We start from the raw sequence: 21980 nt of genomic DNA, 5'->3' as shown, positions 1-21980 counted from the left end.
TAGATTAAGGGTCAGTTCTTGTGGATTGGAGGGTGGCTAATGTTGTCCCACTTTTCAAGAAAGAGGGAGAGAGAAAACAGGGAATTATAGACCAGTTAGCCTGATGTCAGTGGCGGGAAAGATGCTGGAGTCAATTATAAAAAATGAAATTACGGCACATTTGGATAGCAGTAACAGGATTGGTCCGAGTCAAGATGGATTTACAAAGGGGAAATTGTGCTTGACTAATCTTCTGGAATTTTTTGAGGATGTAAGTATGAAAATGGACAAGGGAGAGCCAGTGGATGTAGTGTACCTGGACTTTCAGAAAGCCTTTGATAAAGTCCCACATAGGAGATTAGTGGGCAAAATTAGGGCACATGGTATTGGGGGCAGAGTACTGACATGGATTGAAAATTGGCTGGCTGACAGGAAACAAAGAGTAGCGATTAACGGGTCCCTTTCGGAATGGCAGGCTGTGACCAATGAGGTACCGCAGGGTTCAGTGCTGGGACCGCAGCTGTTTACAATATAAATGATTTAGATGAAGGGATTAAAAGTAACATTAGCAAATTTGCAGATGACACAAAGCTGGGTGGCAGTGTGAAATGTGAGGAGGATGTTATGAGAATGCAGGGTGACTTGGACAGGCTGGGTGAGTGGGCGGTTGCATGGCAGATGCAGTTTAATGTGGATAAATGTGAGGTTATCCGCTATGGTGGTAAGAACAGGAAGGCAGATTATTATCTAAATGGAGTCAAGTTAGGAAAAGGGGAAGTACAACGAGATCTAGGTGTTCTTGTACATCAGTCACTGAAAGCAAGCATGCAGGTACAGCAGGCAGTGAATGCACAGGGGAATTGAGTATAGGAGCAAAGAGGTCCTTCTGCAGCTGTACAGGGCCCTGGTGAGACCACACCTGGAGTATTGGGTGCAGTTTTGGACTCCAAATTTGAGGAAGGACATTATTGCTATTGAGGGAGTGCAGCGTAGGTTCACAAGGTTAATTCCCGGGATGGCGGGACTGTCATATGTTGAAAGGTCGGAGCGACTGGGCTTGTATACACTGGAATTTAGAAGGATGAGAGGGGATCTTATTGAAACATATAAGATTATTAAGGGATTGGACACGCTGCAGGCAGGAAGCATGTTCCCGCTGATGGGTGAGTCCAGAACCAGAGGCTACAGTTTAAGAATAAGAGGTAGGTCATTTAGAATGGAGTTGAGGAAAAACTTTTTCACCCAGAGAGTGGTGGATATATGGAATGCTCTGCCCCAGAAGGCTGTGGAGGCCAAGTCTCTGGATGCTTTCAAGAAAGAGACGGATAGAGCTCTTAAAGATAGTGGAATCAAAGGTTATGGGGATAAGGCAGGAACTGGATACTGATTGTAGATGATCAGCCACGATCACAGTGAATAGCGGTGCTGGCTCGAAGGGCTGATTGGCCTACTCCTGTACCTATTGTCTATTGTCTATATGGTAGGGGGGGAGGCAGGAGATTGGGACTGAGAGGAAAAATGGATCAGCCATGATGAAATGGCAGAGCAGACTCAATGGGCCAAATGGCCTAATTCTGCTCCTATATCTTTTGGTTTTGTGGTCTTATACTGCATGAGAGCTCCTCATTATAACCTGGCCGCTTTCTATTCTAAATTCTTTGTTTCTTCATGGGGCAATGTGGTTAAGCATTATCAGCAGTTCCTAGTGCATCTCTCTGTGTGCTTGAATATTCCACTGACTACAGAATCCCTTATTTCTTTTCTTTACAGTGTCTCCCATTGGTAGCTGCTTGCCCTTGAATGCAAAAAACATTTGGATAGATGCATAGACTGGGCGGGATTGAGGAGGATATGATCTGTAGAGGGGCAAGTGGGTGCATGGACAAGAGCCTGTACCTATGCAGTATTATGCTTATCTGACATTATTGCAGTAGTTTTAACACTCAGCACTTCTGTCCAATTAGCTTATTCCAGAATTCCTTATACTGTTTCTCTTTTTCTTTTGCTGTTTTTTTTTCACTAATCTCTGTGTTGTAAACATCCCCTGGCTTATATATTCCGGAGACTTTTCAATCTTCTCAGTGTTCCTCAAGTTCAGAAACCCTGAACTATAATCACAATAGGATCCAGCCAAATACACAAGTTATCCAGAATCTTCCTCATTGCGACGTTCATAATTATTGCAACTTTTAGTTCTCTGCCACACTGAATTTAACTGCTTTTCCTTACAAGTGTCAGCAATCATAAAATATAGTAAATGTCTTTGACTTGAAACATGAACTCTTTCACTCGACTGATGCTGCCTGGCCTACTGAATAATTCCAGTTTCTCTTTTCAAAGCTCAATTATTGTAATCAGTCTTTTTCCCAAAGGGAAGTAGCAGTTCAATGCCTCAAATATAATTTGAAGCCAGAATATCTTGAGGTTAAGCTTCTTCTGGGGAAGATTAATTTTTACACACTCCTGACAGAACCAAAACTTTCTTGTGGGCTTCACGTAAAATTAATCTGTAAAACATCTGTGAATCTAAGACTAAAAGCCTTTTTCTCATCAGGATTTATGAGCTTCAGTATTAAAGCTGATTATTCTTGATTGTCTTCTTCTCTTCATAAGTGCATGTTATATAGTGGTTGCTGTTGTGCTTGATTAAAGTTCTTATCCAGTTGTTTATAAACACTGAGGTTAAATTGCCCTCACCCTCTGCAGTGTCGGTCTGTGAAGATCACCATTCTGGGAGATGAAGGTGTGCCAGTACAGGTAGATGGAGAGGCGTGGATCCAACCACCTGGAGTTATCAAAATCGTGCACAAAAATAGAGCACAGATGTTGACAAGAGACCGAGTAAGTATACAAAATAAAATTCTTAATCACTAGATATCATTTTGCATCTAATTATACACTGCAGGATACAGAGTTGAAGATGTTTTATAGTCTGCCATTTGACTTGTGATGTTACCCATAGAGTTTTCAGGTGAAATTTGTGGCAGCAGCTTGTGGACAGTTGGAATGATGCATTCAGGGCAAAACAATTCCTATCAAAGTCAAATGTTTTGGCTTTGATTTTATATGATTCATATATAGTAGATTCTGGTAAATTGGACCGCTGGTTAATCAGCACAGCTGTTTATTTGGGACACTGTTCTGCTTACTGGGGCAGGAATCTGTTGCCAAACAATTTCAAATTAGTGTCAGTCGCATGCACTTACGTGGCCATTAGATACACTTTGCTTACAGCAATCAGTTTTAAAATAGTGTCAGTTGCATGTGTGTGTGTTCAAAAAGCAGAGCTTTTTGTCATTGATAATTGGTGAGAAATAAGCAGTAAGACAATTCGAAACTGTTTTGCTCTCCATGGTTTTAAGCATTCGTGCTTGAAGATATCAGAAACAGTGGGAAGTGAAAATGAAATAATTTCACTACTTCAACAATTTAATCATCTTGAATGTTACAATGAAAATGAAGATTTGGAGGATGCAATCATCTAAAGCATTGTATGAAGTCAGTCCATTATCTGCATTGGGTGTCTGCACTGACTTTATTCATTTACAGTCAATCAGAAGAACACAGCAGCACACACCGGATGAATTCCTCCATTGATACCTATTAGGAGCTAATGCACAGTTTTGTGATACTGTAATGCTATTAGTAGTATTCAAATTTGTTCTGTATTTCATTCAAAAACATAATTTGTTACTCAGTTAATTGGTAGTTTGCCTTTATACCTTTAAATCTATTCCATGAAACTTCGGCTAATTGGGGCAGCCACTTATTTGGGCCAAAATGAACTGGTCCCAATGTGTCCCAAATAACTGGAATTCACTGTATTTAGTGCAATAATAGATTTCCCTTTGATAAATTGATAAGGAACAGAAGCTTGGAGATGGTAAACTAGAATCAACTAGACAAGAATTAGTTTACATTCAGCTTGTGACCTGCAGTCAAGAAGATAAGAGAAATATCCAATCCCCAGCAGTATTAAAGATGAATATGTACTTGTTGGCATTTAGAAGAATAGGGTGATCTTACTGGAATTTTTAAGATCCTACAGGATTATAACAGAGTGGTTGTTGAGATGTTTCCACAAATACACGTGTCTCGAATGAGTTACAAAGAAATGGGGCTGACATATAAAACCAAGGTGTACAGGACTTGCAAAGGGTGGCGAGTTTCTTAATCCAGAGGGGCATGGAGGCTAGAGTTCAGAGTATTTAAAGAGGAGATAGATAAATGGTTGAAAGATCAGAAAATTGGGGGCTATGGGAAACTCGAACAGAGGAGGAGTTGACACTTAGAGCAGATGAGCCATGATTATTTTGAATGATGGACAGGCTTATGGGACCAATTAGCTACACATGTTCCTGTTTCTTGTTCACTAATGTGGGCGGATGGCTCCACCATGGTCTCCATCATCATCAGGTGCCATGCCCAGATTGAGCTTTGACTGCCATGGCCCACACACTCCTGTTCGGGTCAAGTGGATCAATTCATTGGTATTCATTTCCAGTTCTCTGGCTGCTGTCTCCATCATCATTTGTCTTTGCCTTCCTTTTGCTCTCTTCCCTTCAATTTTTCCCATAATTGCCGTTCATTCTACCTCCTCTTTCCAAATCACATGTCCAATGAAGTTACGTTGCCTTTTCATGATCTGATACATTATTTCTCTTTTTGTGCTTGCTCTGTTCATGACATCCTCATTAGATATTCATTTTGTCCATGATATTCTTTGCATCCTCCTCAAAAACCACATCTCTGCTGCTTCAATTCATTTCCTTATGTTACTAGGTATTGTCCAACATTCTGATCCATATAACATAACTGGATAAACATAACATTTCAGTACTCTGAGGCGGGTTGTCATGCCTAGTTTAGTGTTGGTCAGTATACTCTTCATTCTTATAAAGGTGTCTTTTGCCATCCCTATTCTTCTTTTGATGTCCATGTCGCACCTGCCATCTGATGTCACCCAGCTTCCGAAGTAGCAAAAATTCTGTACTTGTTTTATGTCTTGCTCGTTTATTTTCAGCCTGCAGATAGGATTCTCCTTTTTGGATATCACCATACATTCTGTCTTTTTGCGATTGACAGATAGACCCATTTTTGCACTTTCTTCAATAACTATATCAATTATCCATGGTAGGAAGATATAATTACACAAAAGCAGATTTACACGGAGCAGGTTGAAACTTTCTAGTCTGGCACCCTTGGGACATGACTGGTGCCAGACCATAGAAAATCCAGACCACAGAAATTGCTCGTAATCTTTTTCCTCTGATCGGAAAACTGTTCTTTTAAATATGGATACTCAGGTCGTGTACAGGTACTAGTGAGAATTGCCTGTAACATGGAGTTTTCATAAATCAGAAATGCTATTAGCTGAGATGGTAAAAGTTGCATAGTAGGTTAATTAAATTAGTACAGGTTATTACTAAGTTCTGTACCAATCTACTGTGCTAGATCTACACTAATTATTATTCAGAACATGCCAGATCTTGGGAGCTATGAGTCACAGAGTGGCAGAAGAGAGATTCTCGACCTGTGCTTTTAATATAAGTGAGAGTATGCACCTCATGATACATTTATAAGAGTGGTGCCAGGGAAAGGGACTTCTGTATGGTGAAAAGATGAGAGAATTAGAACTTCTGATCCAGAAAGATCAGGAAGGGATTTGATCAAAATATTAAGCATTATAAAAGGCGTTCCTATATTAAAAGTGACTTGTTTGCACTGGCAGCTGGATGGATAACCAGAGATCACAAAGGATCAGAGAGGAAAGGAAGATGGATTATTTTTAATGCCATGAGTCATTAAGAACTGGAATTTCTAGCTAAAAGGAGTGCTGAACACAGATTCTATAATCTTTCCAATGAGACAAATACTTGAAAATGATAAAGTTAGAGAATTTTGGGACAGGGCAGGATTGTGGAACTCAAGATAAGTTCATCCCATGAGTTAGGACAGAAAAAATAATTTTATGGTGAATAGTTACAAAACACAAGCATCTGATGAAGTGGCCCATTGGTTGTCATTGTATACCAAATGTTCAGGTGGGCCTTATCATCATCTTCTAGGCATGTGCTAAACTGGTTGCAAACTTGCGGGAATCACACAGTGGAATTTTTGTCAGGGTGGTAAGAATATTAGAATTATCCGTATCAAATTATTTTCACAAATCAATAAAAATATACAAGTTGAACCTATTTATAATATGAAAATGATATCTGATTCTGGGGGAATCAAGCAATGGGCACTGAAGTGGTTTCTCGGGGGCGACTTGGGAATTTGAATGTAAGAGTCTATGCAGTGAATGTTGATTTGATAGATTTATCCTGCATCTCCCTGATGTAACATGGATTTAATAATCACCTTTTTTTCATTCTATTGTTTATTCAGGGTTTTACAGGGAACTCTGTATTTTATTGAACAGGGTGCACTGAAGTTCTTTAAGGCTGTTTCATTAGAATAAACGAAGTCTTTCCAGTTGATTACTATTTTTTTTTAGGTATAAATCAGATAATTGATTAAAATGCAGAATGTGAGAAAAGGTAATACTCATAATTCACATCTCGCTTCCGGGAAGATGGTGGCGTGTACAGTTGCAGTGGCCTGTCCGTGTCCAACCAAAGCTGTAATTGTTTGCCCTTTACATCTTTTTCCTTACAGCAAGACACTGCTGCATAGTAAGATCATCTCACTGCAGGTCTGCCCCGCTAGCAAGCTGCTCAATGGCAGATGAGCTGGACTTGTTGTGGACTGTGTTGCTGTGAAAGAACAAGTCCAGGCAAGCAGAGGGGGAGAATTGTGGGTGGACTTGGACGTCAGGATATAGATCATAGAGAGGTACAGCATGGAAACAGTCCTACGTCAATAATATTTTAAAATTTTTTTCTACCAACTCCCCCAGATTCTACCACTCTCTTATATCCAACGAGCATTTTACAGCGATCAATTAATGTATCAGACCACACGGCTTTTGGGATGTAGGATGATTTATGCTGCTCTTTGGCCCAGAAGGTAATGTCTTAGAAGACCTTCCTTTGAACTGAAGAGGGACATTCTGCCCCAGCAAATTCAGAGCCAGTCTGGTCCATTGAGCACAGATGCAAACCCATTGGCACACTGTGTCCTTATTAGTCTATTCCACAGCTTTCAATATTCACCTTCTTCTGCAGGCATTTGAGAGCACCTTGAAATCTTGGGAAGACAAAATGCGGTATGACTCCTGCAGGCTGGCGCTTCGCCCCCACCTGTACCCTCAGCAGTCGGTGGACCTGGCCACGGAGGAGGAGGTCACCCAGCTGCAGCTCTGTGCGCAGGCAGCTGAGGAGCTCATAACAAGGTATACTGCTGACCACAGCTTCTCATTCCAGCATGCTTGTAAGGCAATGTGCTGAATGCAAGTGTCCCGGTGTCTTGATGCTGCGCAAGATTTGCGGAATGTTTGAAGGTTAGAAGTAAGGCACTAAATGTACAGTGTATATGTGTGTGAAAAATTGGGGAAAGTCTGTGGTGGCAGGGGCAATGGGGTGATTACGTGGTTTCCCACATTATAGGTTAAATGCAGCAAATTCATATCATAGGTGTCAGATCAGAGAAATGCCATCCTCAAGTACAGGCAGCTAGTCACTGTTGTGTGAAAGAGAAATAGTGGTAATTTGTGCTAACCAGGATCTTACAAGCACAGGTGAGTCTGACAAATATTCGCCATTCCTCATCCTGTTTCCCTCTCTCACCTTATCTCCTTACTTGCCCATCACCTCTCTCCAGTGCTCTTCCTCCTTCCCTTTCTTCCATGGTCTTCTATCCTGTCCAATCAGATTCTCCCTCCTCCAGCTCTTTATCTCTTTCACCAATCGACTTCCCAGCTCTTTACTTCACCCCTCCCCCTCCCAGTTTCACCTATCACCTACCACCTTGTACTTCTTCCTCCCCTCCCCAAAACTTCTTTCTTTCCAGTACAGATGAAGGGTCTTGGCCTGAAATGTCAACTGTTTACTCCTTTCCATAGATGCTGCCTAGTCTGCTGAGTTCCTCCAGCATTTTGTGCGTGTCGCTTTGGATTTCAACATTTGCAGATTTTCTTGTGTTCTGACAGATATTCTGTTTTACTGAAGTAGAACGAAAATTTTGCCGTAGACACCAGCAAACGCCCCTTTCTCTTCTTTCAATAACACATTGAGATTTGAAGACAGGATTTGCAGATGGAATTTTTAATATATCTGAAGCACACTCCCTTCTTGGTAGTATATGTCATTGGATGTCCAGAACCGGAAAATTTTCCCTAGAGTGATATTCTAGTTGTTACATGCAGGTATGTTGCATGCAATGGCTGTTTCAGTCAAATATAGAACTAGTAACACAGCTTGAACCTTCCAGTGTCTTGCATTATGGTGATGGTATAGAGACTGGTGAATGTACATTTGTGGAGTGCATTTTCTCCTTACTTAGTTGTTCTGTTTGGATATCTCATGCTCTTAGCCAGCTGCCAGGTGATTAAAGGAGACTTTCAAATCTCCTCCCTCTCCAAAAAAAAGGAGGGAAAAATGTACCTATCAAGTTCCAGGGGACAGTAACGTACTGCTTCTTATTTGTTCTGGCTGCATACCATCACTCATTTCAGTCCATCCACTGAAGCCTATCCATGCTTTTGAAAGAGCAGACTCAAATTGTTCTGGCTAACCTTCCAAACCGATCACTCTGTAAATCTGCATTTCTCAATGTCTGCTGCCTGACCCCTTGATTGTCCCATCCTGTGGGTCACACTTCTGGTTTTGGGGTCCTGAATTGCATTGCTTAAACTTTCCATTCTTGTGTCCAAATCCCTTGAGGGCTCTGCTTCTTGGTTTTGAAATTTCCACCAGACTTACAAGTGCGTGAAATCTTTATGCTCCTCCACTTTTAGATTCTCATGCATCTGATTTTAATCAATGCACTTGCGGCATCAGTACCTTGAGTTATGTAGGTCTATCGGTCTGCAATTCTTGTTGTGAAACACTTTCTTTCCCCTAATTAAAACAAAGTAAATACTCCATGAAGGTACCATGAGCAGAGATAATTGTTCATGTATTATGTGCTGCTATTCAGTCTGAAGTTTCATAAAGGAATACAATCAACAAATGTGGTTGATGCTGGAATTATTCAGTTATCCTTCCTATCTTGCAATGCCATTGTCCATATGGTTTCATTTCGATATTGTTGCAGGGAAGTTAACATTTCCATCAATGAAGTGCTCAGTAATGCCTTTGAGACTGAGTTCTGGCTGGGAGGTGGTTTCTCTACCATGCCTTACTATTACATTTCTTCCATTATTCCACTAATTGTGGTTGTTCCATTCCTGAAGTCTTCTTTCATTAATGACTTTTAGAATCTGCGAGGCAGCCAAGACCCACAGCCTCCTGGAGCAAGAACTGGCTCATGCAGTCAATGCAAGCTCTCATGCATTAAACAAAACAAATCCAAAGTTCCCAGAGGTAAGCATCAGTCATGTCATTTTGCACCCAGTCCGTAATCAGTATCTAACTGAGCTCATCCACATTAACTGCATTTGATACTTTGGGAATATACTCCATTGCTTTTAAACCTGGATTAAGAGAAGCCGCTCCCTTTTGGAAAAAAAATGCTAAAATGTATGATTTTTTTAAAATGATTAATGTATTGTTATAGATATATAAAGACATTATATATATAAATGGCAGGATAAATAATCTTATTTGAAGTGGTGGTGTAACAGTTAAAATTCCAGACTAGTAATCTATAGACCTGGCCTAATGGTGTGGAATTATGAGTTTTAATTTCACCATAGCACCTGGTGAACTTGTACTGAGTTGAATACAGTAAATACTTTGGAATTCTAAAAAAAAATCTAGCGACGATCTTGATGACCATGAGATTGATGTAAAATCTTTGTGGTTCAGTAATGTTGTTCAGGAAAGGACATCTGCTGTCTGACCCAATACAGCCTGTTCAAGACTCCTGAGCACAACAATCTGGTTGATTTGCTTAACTTTTGAGATGATTTAGCAAGTCACTTGGCTAAATTAATTTATATGTATAAACTAAATAAAATTAGTATTGGAGATAGAGTTCATCCTCAACCAAGACTTGTTATTTGAGCATAGTAATGTCACAATCCAAACCATAGAAAGCCCTGTTTATTAATATCTTGGGTCTGATGTCAAAATTAGGATTGAGGAATCACAAACCAGTCAAGCAACTATTCACAGAATTGTACCTATAAACCAGTTTTGAAGCCTCTCCTCTATTACCTTGGCTCCAGGATGGACCAGGTGGGGAATCGTATACAATTAGGAAGGAGAGTTCTGGGTAGTTGTGCCATCAAGTCAAACATCTCCCATCCTTCACAGAGATGAATCAGTATTCTGTTGATGACATTTAAAGATGCATTGAAAGGAACAGTCACTAGAAGTGTTCTGGGCAGGTGAATTCAAGTTCTTTCACCAAGAGTGGCTTAATTCCCCATCAACAATCAATCTGGCCAAGTTCCAAATGACAAGACTGGCCCTCAGATATCTATCTGATGTTGATACATGGCCTATCTGCCCATGTTATTTATAGTAGTTACCATTGCTTAGTGCTTTTGGAGACTAATTCCCATTATCATATGCAGGAAATCTCCTTTGTATTGTGTAGCAATCCCATTGTACTCAATGGAATCAATAACATGACATTTCCTTTGCTTCCCGATTGCCGTCAGTCTTGCCAGGAATGGAGCCAGCTATCCCTAAAACTGAGGCATTGATTTATTGAAACTGTGTCAAAGGATCACACTTTAAACTGTAAAAGTATTATATTAATAGGCAGACCTAAGTGATCTAACACCAAATATCCCATGACGACTATCCATAAATGTTGAAGACGGTTAAATAGAAAGAGTCTCCAAGAACATAGCTATCCTTAATGTCAAGGCACCACATGTTGAATGACAAAGAGAAACATTTGCAATCATCTTCAGCCAAAGTGAGGATTAGTGGTCAATCTCAGCTTCTTCCTGAGGTCCAACCATAATAGAAGCCCGTGTTCAGCCAATTCGATTCATTCGAAATTTCATCAAGAAGTGCCTGAGAGGAAGTGGACAGAGTAGAGTGTATGGAATCAGGCAACATTGTGGCAATATAGCAGAAGGCATGCTTTAAAATGAGCAATTCTCATCTAATTACAACCTTAAATATTTACCAGAAGGTGAAAAGTTGTCTGTATGTGCCCTGTTGCCAAAAATCAGAACAAATCCAATCCATCTAATTATTCCCCTGTTGGTCTGTCATTTATTATAGAGCCGTACAGCACAGAAGTGAGCTCTTCAGCTACCAGTTTCAGAATTATTTAATCACACTTACATTAAAACATACTGTCTGTGTTAATAACCTCCACACACTGTGGAGAGCCCAAAAGTGTCGCCATACATTCCAGTGCCAACATAGCATGCCCTCAGTTCAGCACAACAACACAAGTAGCAGAATAAAATAAAATAAGACAGCAACAGCAAAGCAAGACCCTCCCACCCTCCCAGCCACTCACCCACCTACTCACACAGACAGACAAACCTCCAACCCCAGGATTCCTCTTGGCCTCTGGTCCTTGGCTCTAGACTCTAAAGCTTGCAAGCATCAGGTCTCTGACCTCCAAACAAGCTGACCCAGGATTTTCAATCTTTGGGCCTCTACCTCTGGACTTTAACCTTTGACATTTGCTGACTTCTGGGTATCCACTCCAGGACTCAACGAGCATGGGTTTGATCATTGGGCCTCCATGCTAGGACCACTGATCATGGGTTTGACCTTCGGGTGTCAACTTCCGGACTCACAAGGACTCCCAATCCCAGTAACTGGTGGGTCACTGACCCTCATCACTCCTGCTTGTACAGACATCTGAACGAAGACTCTGGGGATCAATGATGTCCTCAGTGCCTACTGACCCAACATCGGGATCACTGACCTTCAACTGTGAGGCATTCTGACCTGCACTGTGAACTGGTTCCTGTCCTGACCTCCTCTAACTCTCCTTTATCCCTATCCCTTGACAGTAACCTGACCCCTAAATCCCTGCACTGTCCTCTAACCCCTCCCGACGACAACCTTGACATGGACAGACATTGCAGCAGGTCACTATCTTGACCAGAAGGTCATGTCCATGTCAACCATTTTGCCCTTCTACATTCATCCCACTTTCCCACATTAGGTCCCTATCCTATGTCTTGCCTACTTGAAATTCTGTCTAAATGCCTCTAATCTGATTGGTTCATTTTCCCTGACAGCATGTTCCAGATATCAACCACTCTGTGTAAAAGCACTTACCCCTCAGATCACTTTCAATCCTCTTGTTTTTGATCCCCTTACTACAAGAAAGAGATTTTGATTACTTACCCAATTTATGCCTCTAATAATCCTACATACTTAAATCAGACTCCTCAGTTTCCTTCACTTCAGGAAAAATAGGCCCAGTCTGTGCAATCTCTCCTCACAGCTAATGACTTCTAGCTCAGGCAAAGTCTTGATGAATCTCTTCTGCATCCTCTATGGTTCAACCTATTGTACGGCCAGCAGAACTACACGCAATACACCAAGTCTTCCTGGTAGGTGTTGCTGATAGTGCCATCAAATAGCACCCAAACCTGCTAACTTTTGGCTTTTACACAGACTTGTATTCCAAACCTCATGTCAGCTTTATGCTAAGGACTTGAACTCCAGGAACCAGTGAGAGGGACTACCCTGATATAAAGTCAGTATTAATTGTATATTGTGTCTGGCAGCCCTAATAAATCTTGAAGTCAATGGGATTCAAGGGAAAAATATACCAGAGGCTGCAAGGTTGATGTTTCATTTATTGTAGGTCTCATATCCCAGCTGCCGATTTTCTCTTAGGACACTATGTTAGGATATACCTTTTTTAGACTCAAAAAGCTCAATTGCATTGCTTTTCAGATGATGGGTGTGAAGGAAGACCTGGAAAACCTAAAGTCAATGTACTATTGCAATATAATAACTAAAACAAATAAATGTACTATTGACATCTTATTATCTTGATATGATAGAACACTCTCCCTAACCTGGATGAGTGCAGCCACATCAACACTTTAGAGGCTCAACACCATCTAGGACAAAGCAGCCGATCTAGTTGTTGTTCCATCCACCACCCCAAACCTGATTTTGTACACGTAGTCTTTCTGTGTCTGTTCTATCCACTACCCCAAACCTGATTTTGTACACGTGGTCTTTCTGTGTCTGTTCTATCCACTACCCCAAACCTGATTTTGTACACGTAGTCTTTCTGTGTCTGTTCTATCCACTACCCCAAACCTGATTTTGTACACGTAGTCTTTCTGTGTCTGTTCCATCCACTACCCCAAACCTGATTTTGTACACGTAGTCTTTCTGTGTCTGTTCTATCCACTACCCCAAACCTGATTTTGTACACGTAGTCTTTCTGTGTCTGTTCCATCCACTACCCCAAACCTGATTTTGTACACGTAGTCTTTCTGTGTCTGTTCTATCCACTACCCCAAACCTGATTTTGTACACGTAGTCTTTCTGTGTCTGTTCTATCCACTGCCCCAAACCTGATTTTGTACACGTAGTCTTTCTGTGTCTGTTCTATCCACTACCCCAAACCTGATTTTGTACACGTGGTCTTTCTGTGTCTGTTCTATCCACTGCCCCAAACCTGATTTTGTACACATAGTCTTTCTGTGCCTGGTCTATTTACATGCATCTTTGATGAAAGATGGCCTCCCCTTGCGTATTGGGATTTTTTAAGGATGCACTCAGAAGAGCAAATAAGGCAGCACTAGTGGATGTGGTATATTTGGATTCTCAGAAAGTGTTCAGTTAAGTCCTTACAGAGGGTTGGTGAACCAAACACATGGAATTAAGTGTAGTTTACCAGCATAGAATGATAGTTAGATTATAAGTAAAAAATAAAGTTTTAGGGACTTGGGACTCAGCTATTCACAACCGGCATCAACAGATTGACTAAGGGGTTCAAATGAAGCATTTGTAAGCCCGCTGATGATACAAAATGAAGTGAGTAGTGGTAAGAAACCAAAGAAGCTTCATAGGGACTTAAACAAACTGAGGTATTGGGTAGAAATTTGGCAAATGGAGTACAATGTAGGAAAATGTGAAGTTATTACCAAAGGCATACTGATTTTATTTTTAAATGGTGAAAAACAAGAAACGTTGATGTTCAAAGGGCCCTGGATTTTTTTGAATATAATATTCAAGATGCCATTTCCAGTACACAAATGTAAAGGAGAATGAAATAACTGTTACTCTGGATCGGATGCAGCATAAAAAAACACAGTAAGATAAAGAACACAATTTTTTTTAAAATCACAATAAATATAAATACATTAGATAGTTTACAAGTATAGATTGATTGTATGTCCATAAAGTGGGACTAGGCTCAGGAGTGTCTTCACATAAGGTGACTGTGACAGGAAATGATAAATTAATGGTGGTGGGGGTCGGGAGGGGTGGTCTAGTGAATGGAGGCATTGACCAGCCTTACTTCTTAGGAATGTAATTGTTTTTGAGTCTGGTGGTCCTGGTGTGGATGCTACATAGACTCCTCCCTGATGGGAGTAGGACAAACAGTCCATGAGCAGGGTGGGTTGGATCCTTCATGATTCTACTGGCCCATTTCCAGCACCTTTCTGTATATGTGTTCTTGATGGAGGGTAGGCTGATGCATTGGGCAGTTTTGATTCCCTATTGTAGAGACTTCCTGTCTGTCATAGCATATTTTCCATACTATCCAATGATGCAGCATGTTAGGATGGTCTATACTGCACACCTGGAGAAGGATGTGAGTGTAGATGTGAATAGTCCAGCTCTGTTCAGTCTCCTCAGAAGATAGAGGCACTGGTCAGCTGTGTAGGATGTGTTCTGTGACCATGAGAGGTTCACTGTAAACTAACTCACAGGTATTGCAGGCAATTATGGGCAACCGATTGTCATTATTAAGAAAGTATTTGAATCCCCACTGGGAGAATATGTATAGTGAAAATAGCCTGCACATCTGCTCATTTAATACAAGACACTTTTTTTTTTGGATTGAATAGCACAAAGATCTCTAATTTTTAGGGTTGAGTAGGATTCATAAGTAGTGATGTCATTTATAAGACACATTGATACTAATAGAATTCTAGTCTATCCTTCTGCAAATGAATGACAATATATAAAGAACAAATCAATCAGTGGGTGTTTCTCACTTTTGTTTCTTCCCCACAGAATCTTACCAGGAACACGGCTATTGAGATTGCCAGTAATGTGAAAGCCCTGCATAATGAAACAGAATCATTGCTTGTTGGAAGAGTTCCACTGGTAAGTTGGTAGCATCTGCAAACTGACAAGTAATAATGTCTAATATGGAGTTCCAAATGGTGTATCTTGTGGGCCATACAGCAGTAGAGGTTCAGGACCATGCACAAATGGGCAGGAAACTCTCCAACACCAGAGACTCAAGTTCAGTCCTGACCGTAGGTACTATGCAGAGTTTGCAAATTCTCCCTGTGCCTGTGTGAGTTTCCTCCAGTTCCTCTGGTTTCCTCCAAATCCCAATGATAGACAGATAGATAGATACTTTATTGATTCCAGTAGCATTACAAGTGCACAGATATACAAATATTAGAAGAGAAGTAAGAAATTCTTTTTTAAAAGTCCTCTCAAGCAGTCGAACAAGAGGGGGTCATCACTTCTCCAGCCAACAGCAGACTCACATCTAAACCTAGCTCCAAAGTTAATGGGCTCACATTCTCAGCTTTTCCTAAGCCTAGCTAACTCAAATGGGCTTAGTACAAAATCTTCATCAAATGTATTGAAATATATACTTTTCTATGGTGAGAAGTCAGCAACTTTGCTATCTGTAATTAGGGTGCTCCCAGTGTTTTCATCAGACAATGCTTCCATCCAGTGACCCTTCCAGATGAAGGTAATCAATCGATTACCCTCCACACATGCTCTGCTCCACTGAGTTCCAGATTCCAGCACCTGTCATCTCTTATGCTTCCACTGTCCTGCCAGTAACCAGTATTTTTCTTTCCCTTTCCAGTAATTTTAGTGGTGAAGGTATTCAACAGAAAAAAAATCTTAAGCACCTATGTTTTGAGAAGTTATACACACCACAGTTCATCAAGGTTGTCATAGACGGTGAGGAGTAGTGGGGATAAACTCTCCCAATTGTGTGTGTGTGTGTCAAATAGCGGCTGACAACCAAGTCCAGCACATGGGTCTTCACATGTGACTTAGCTACTAAACCCAGTGGATCTGTTCCTCCTGACAGGAGAAGGGTCAGAGGCGGGTTACTGCCACCTTAAAACCAGATGGGGCTCATCAGTCATGGATGGCAGCTCATCTAGGAGAAGGAAAACTCTGATCTCAAACCTCTATTGCCTATCAGCTATATCTAATTCCGGGGAAGGCTTTGAGATTAAACCCAAAGGAAAAATCTGGAGCTGGAGTACCAGAAGCAGCCCTGCTGAGTTCACAGCTGACTGGCAGTTAGACAATAGACAATAGGTGCAGGAGTAGGCCATTTAGCCCTTCAAGCCAGCACCACCTTTCACTGTGATCATGGCTGATTATCCACTATCAGTATCCAGTTCCTGCCTTATCCCCATAACCTTTGATTCCACTATCTTTAAGAGCTCTATCCATCTCTTTTTTGAAAGCATCCAGAGACTTGGCCTCCACAGCCTTCTGGGGCAGAGCATTCCATATATCCACCACTCTCTGGGTGAAAAAGTTTTTCCTCAACTCCGTTCTAAATGGCCTACCCCTTATTCTTAAACTGTGGCCTCTGGTTCTGGATTCACCCATCAGCGGGAACATGCTTCCTGCCTGCAGCGTGTCCAATCCCTTAATAATCTTATATGTTTCAATAAGATCCCCTCTCAGTCTTCTAAATTCCAGAGTATACAAGCCCAGTCGCTCCAATCTTTCAACATATGACAGTCCCGCCATCCCGGGAATTAACCTTGTGAACCTATGCTGCACTCCCTCAATAGCAAGAATGTCCTTCCTCAAATTTGGAGACCAAAACTGCACACAGTACTCCAGGTGTGGTCTCACCAGGGCCCTGTATAGCTGCAGAAGGACCTCTTTGCTCTTATACTCAATTCCCCTTGTTATGAAGGCCAGCATGCCATTAGCTTTTTTCACTGCCTGCTGTACTTGCATACTTGCTTTCAGTGACTGATGTACAAGAACACCTAGATCTTGTTGTGCTTCCCCTTTTCCTAACTTGACTCCATTTAGATAATAATCTGCCTTCCTGTTCTTACCACCAAAGTGGATAACCTCACATTTATCCACATTAAACTGCATCTGCTATGCATCTGCCCACTCACCCAGCCTGTCCAAGTCACCCTGCATTCTCATAACATCCTCCTCACATTTCACACTGCCTCCCAGTTCCTGTGACACTGCTGGTGCCAAGCTGTATTGGCCTCTGCCTTTCCTTTGGGTTCATCAGCTGTGTGGAGAGGGGGAGCCTGCTGCATGGACAACAGCTTGCTTTCAGTAACGTACTGCCCTGGCTTGTGTACTGGCGAGTGTAGACAACATCCACAGTCAGCACTGATCAACGGAGAGCCTACTACATACCAGTAACCGGGAGATTGTCGTTAATTCCTGGAGAAACTAGGCAAGTCCTGTTGAGTTGGTAACTCTACTCTAAGCCTAATGTGGGAACCAAAAGTTATTAAACAGCATTAATCCTTTTTAAACTTATTACTTGTGCTTAATGTCACTGACTATCCAAGTAGACCAAGGCAAATTAGATTCAGTCAAATCTGATGTTCTCTGTTTAAAACTATCTGGTTCAAATATGATAGAACATAGAACATAGAACATAGAACAGTCCAGCATTGGGCTAGTCTGTGGTTTCCTTTGTTTGTTCCCCAAGTGATATTACTGACTTAATTTGTGTAAGTTAAATTTTAGTCCTTCATTAAATGGAACAAAGAACTGGGTGAATACACCAAGTTACAACTTGATGAAATCTGCTGGACCTGGAAAAAACTCTGAAGCTGAACTGAGAATCATTTTTCATCAGATACAACACTCTTTGGCAAAACAAGCAGTTCACAATAATGCACAGCATTCAGTAACTCAAGTACTTTTGTGGAGGCGCCAAAGTGTAGTTTGAGATATGATGACTGATGGGGATTTGGAGCATGATGGTTTAAGAATCAGATAAGTTGATATTATAATTACCTTCCATAGATCTATCTGATCTGTTGAGTTCCTCCTGCAATTTTTGTGTCATGAAATTGGGTCTGGTGGGAGGAGTAGGGTAGAACTGAGTTGGGTGAAATTTCTAATGCTTCGAAACATTATGAAGATTTAGAGGTCTCTTGTTCCTCTGGGTACGTACGCTCCAAATGCAGAATGTGAAGATCTATGATCATCCTGTTCCATCCAGCTACTGAACACACATGATCCATTATCAGCAAGTCTTCTGCATTTAAGCAGAAGGAAATATGCACATTTAGCTTGGAACCAGCATTATGATTTCAGGTATTAACTGCTATACTATTTTGTATTTCTAACAGCAACTAGACTCGCCTCAGGAAGAACAGTTGTCAACAGCACTGCACCTTGTGGACATTGAACTGCAAAAGCTTGCAGAGGTTCCATGGCTTTACCATGTGCTGCAGCCAACAGCTGAAGAGGTATAAAAAGGCAGTGTTACTGCTTGCAATTTATGAAAACAATGTTTCCTGAATCTGGTCTCTTTTTATATCATAAGGAATGAAAATGGTATTGTTCCTTCAGCATTTTGCATGTGTTGCTTGGATTTCGAGCATTAGTATTGTTTCTCTGTTTATGAAATGGTATTGGTATTGGTTGAATTATTATCATATATACCGAGATAGAATAAACAGCTTTTGATTTGTGTGCCATCCAGACAGATCATTCCATACATACTGTACATATGGAAAAAGGAAGACAGAATGCAGTATATTGTGTTAGAGTTACAGAAACAAAAAACAGTGCACGTAGACAAATAAAGTGCAAGGACAAGGTAGATTGGAAGATTACAAGTTTATCTTTTGCAAATGAGAAGCCCTTGAAGAGTCCGATAACAATCGAACAGAAGCTGTCATTGAGTCTAGTGGTCTGGTGCATCCTTGATTACGTTGGCTGCTTACATGAGGCAGAATTAAGTGTAGACAGGGTCAATAGAGGGGAGGCTGCTTCTAATGATGAACTGGGCGACATTCACAAGTCTGCAGTTTTTTGTAGTCTTGGGAAAAGCACTTACAATAGCAAGCTGTGATATATCTGGATAAGATGCTTTCGGTAGTGCATCTATAAAAATTAGTAGGAGTTATTAGGAACATGATGTATTATGATAGACTCCTGGGGAAGTAAAGGTGTTGATGTGCTTTCTTGGTATAGTCAGATATTAGGGATTCTATTAAAACCAAAGGGAATGTTCAGGGGAAGAATGAAAGAGCAACATTCCATTTCATGACTGTTGGTGTCACAGTTGGAAGCATCAAGATTTACAATTTCTGCCTCTGGTCCAACAAAGCATTACCTGCATCCAGATAGAGCAAGAATCCTCAAAAGAAGGAACTGTGAGTTACAGATTCTGGAATCCTATTGCACGGTGCATCATCTATTACTTATCTGGGCTGTATGGGGTACCCTTTGGTTGTGAAAGTCAAAAGCACATGTATGCAGGAGGCCTGTTTACTGGCACTAAGCGTGGGTCTGTGGTGCAGAAGGGAAAGAGAGAGAAGACGGGGAGCAGTATGATGAGGGACTTGATAGCGGAACAGACAGGAGATTCTGTGGAAGTGAACGGGACACCCAGATGGTATGTTGCATCCCAGGTGCCAGGGTCAGGGATGAATTGGATCGCATCCACAACATTTTGGAGGGGGAGGGAGAGCAGCCAGATGTCTTGATACATATTGGTACCAATGACATAGGAAGGAAAAGCAAGGAGTTCCTGAAGAGAGAATTTAGACAGCTGGGCAGAAAGCTGAGAAGCAGGACCTCCAGGATAATAATTTCTGGATTGCTACCTATGCCATGTGCCAGTGAGAGTCGAAAGAGGATTATTTGGTAGATAAATCCGTGGCTGAGAAGTTGGTGCAGGTTTTTGGATCATCGGGATCTCTTCTAGGGGAGGTATGACCTGTACAAAAGGGGCAGATTGCACCTGAAACTGAGGGGGACCAACATTCTCACGGGCAGGTTTGTTAGAGCTGTTGGGGAGGGTTTGATCTAATTTGGCAGGGGGATAGGAACTGGAGTGAAGGGGCTCAGGATAGGACGGATGGTAAAAAAACAAAGATGGTGTGTCAGGAAGGGCAGGCAGGTGACAGGACAAAATTTGCAGCCAGCAGTGTGAGTATCTGTGCATTCAGGATGCAGTAACAAAAAGGGTAGCAAAAACAGTACTCAGAGTGTTATATCTCAATGCATGGAGTATGAGAAATAAGGTGGATGATCTTGTTGCACTTTTACAAATTGTCAGGTATGATGTTGCGGCCATCAGCGAATCATGGCTGAAGGATGGTGGTAGTTAGGAGCTGAATGTCCAAGGTTACTCGTTGTATCGGAGGGATAGGAAGGTAGGCAGAGGGGTAGGCATGGCTTTGCTGGTAAAGAATGACATCAAATCATTAGAAAGATGTGACACAGGACTGGAGGATGTTGGATCCTTTTGGGTTGAGTTAAGAAATTGCAAGGATAAAAGAACATTGATGACAGTTATAATCAGGCCTCCAAACCGCGGCTGGGATGTGGGCTACAGATTACAGTGGGAAATAGAAAAGGTGTGTCAAAAGGGCAATGTTATAATAATCATGGGAGATTTTACATGCAGGTAGATTGGGAAAATCAGGTTGGTAGTAGATCTCCAGAGTGAATTTATTGAATGCCTAAGAGATAGCTTTTTAGAGCAGTTTGTTATTGAGCCTTCTAGGGGATCAGCTATACTGGTTTGGGTGTTATGTAATGAACCGGAGGCGATTAGGGACCTTCAGGTAAAGGAACACTTAGAGGTAGTGATCACAATATGACTGAATTCACCTTGAAATTTGATAGGGATAAAGTAAAGTCTGATGTAGCAGTATTTCAGTGGAGTAAAGGAAAGTACAATGGTATGAGAGAGGAGTTGGCCAAAGTAAATTGGAAGAATGACAGCAGGGCAGCAATGGCTTGAGTTACTGGGAAAAATGAGGAAGATGCAGGGCATATGTATTCAAAAAATGAAGAAATAGTTAAATGGCAAAATAGTACAACTGTGGCTGACAAAGGAAGTCAAAGCTAATGTAAAAGCAAATGAGAGGGCATCCAACAAAACAAAAATTAGCGGGAAGATAGAGGATTGGGAAGCTTTTAAAAACCTACAGAAAGTAACAAAAAGAACCATTAGAAGGGAAAAGATTAAATATAAAAGCAAGCTAGCAGACAATATCAAGGTGGTTAGAAAAAAAGCTTTTTCAAGTATATAAAAAATAAAAGAAAGATGAGTGGATATAGGACCACTAGAAAAAGAAGCCAGGGAAATAATAACAGAGGACAAGGAGAAGGCAGATGAAGTAAATGAGTATTTTAGAAACATAGAAACATAGAAAACATACAGCACAATACAGGCCCTTCGGCTCACAAAGCTGTGCTGAACATGTCCCTATCTTAGAACCTCCCTCCCCTTTCTAGATCTTTCTGTCTCTGTCTCTGGAGACAGCTTATCCACTGATATCTACTATAAGCCTACTGACTCTCACAGCTATCTGGACTATTCCTCTTCTCACCCTGTCTCTTGCAAAAACGCCATCCCCTTCTCGCAATTCCTCCGTCTCCGCCGCATCTGCTCTCAGGATGAGGCTTTTCATTCTAGGACGAGGGAGATGTCTTCATTTTTTAAAGAAAGGGGCTTCCCTTCCTCCACTATCAACTCTGCTCTTAAACGCATCTCCTCCATTTCACGTACATCTGCTCTCACTCCATCCTCCCACCACCCCACTA

At 41.3% G+C, this 21980-nt stretch overlaps 1 protein-coding gene across 4 annotated transcripts in view; it reads left to right on the top strand.

Moving 5' to 3' along the window:
- dgkh (diacylglycerol kinase, eta) overlaps nt 1-21980 on the top strand; it is a 502553-nt gene that overhangs the window by 419847 nt on the left and 60726 nt on the right. For all 4 annotated transcript variants that reach the window (XM_063051189.1, XM_063051190.1, XM_063051191.1 and 1 more), the window contains 5 exons: nt 2686-2820; nt 7149-7315; nt 9341-9446; nt 15222-15314; nt 18545-18664. In XM_063051189.1, coding sequence (XP_062907259.1) covers nt 2686-2820; nt 7149-7315; nt 9341-9446; nt 15222-15314; nt 18545-18664 — 621 coding nt within the window. The remainder of the gene's footprint in view (nt 1-2685; nt 2821-7148; nt 7316-9340; nt 9447-15221; nt 15315-18544; nt 18665-21980) is intronic.

The sequence above is a fragment of the Mobula hypostoma genome, chromosome 6 (genome assembly GCF_963921235.1).
Source record: "Mobula hypostoma chromosome 6, sMobHyp1.1, whole genome shotgun sequence".
NCBI lineage: Eukaryota > Metazoa > Chordata > Chondrichthyes > Myliobatiformes > Myliobatidae > Mobula > Mobula hypostoma.
The sequence above is the reverse complement of the archived record's forward strand: the minus strand, read 5'-3'. Positions and strand labels throughout refer to the sequence as shown.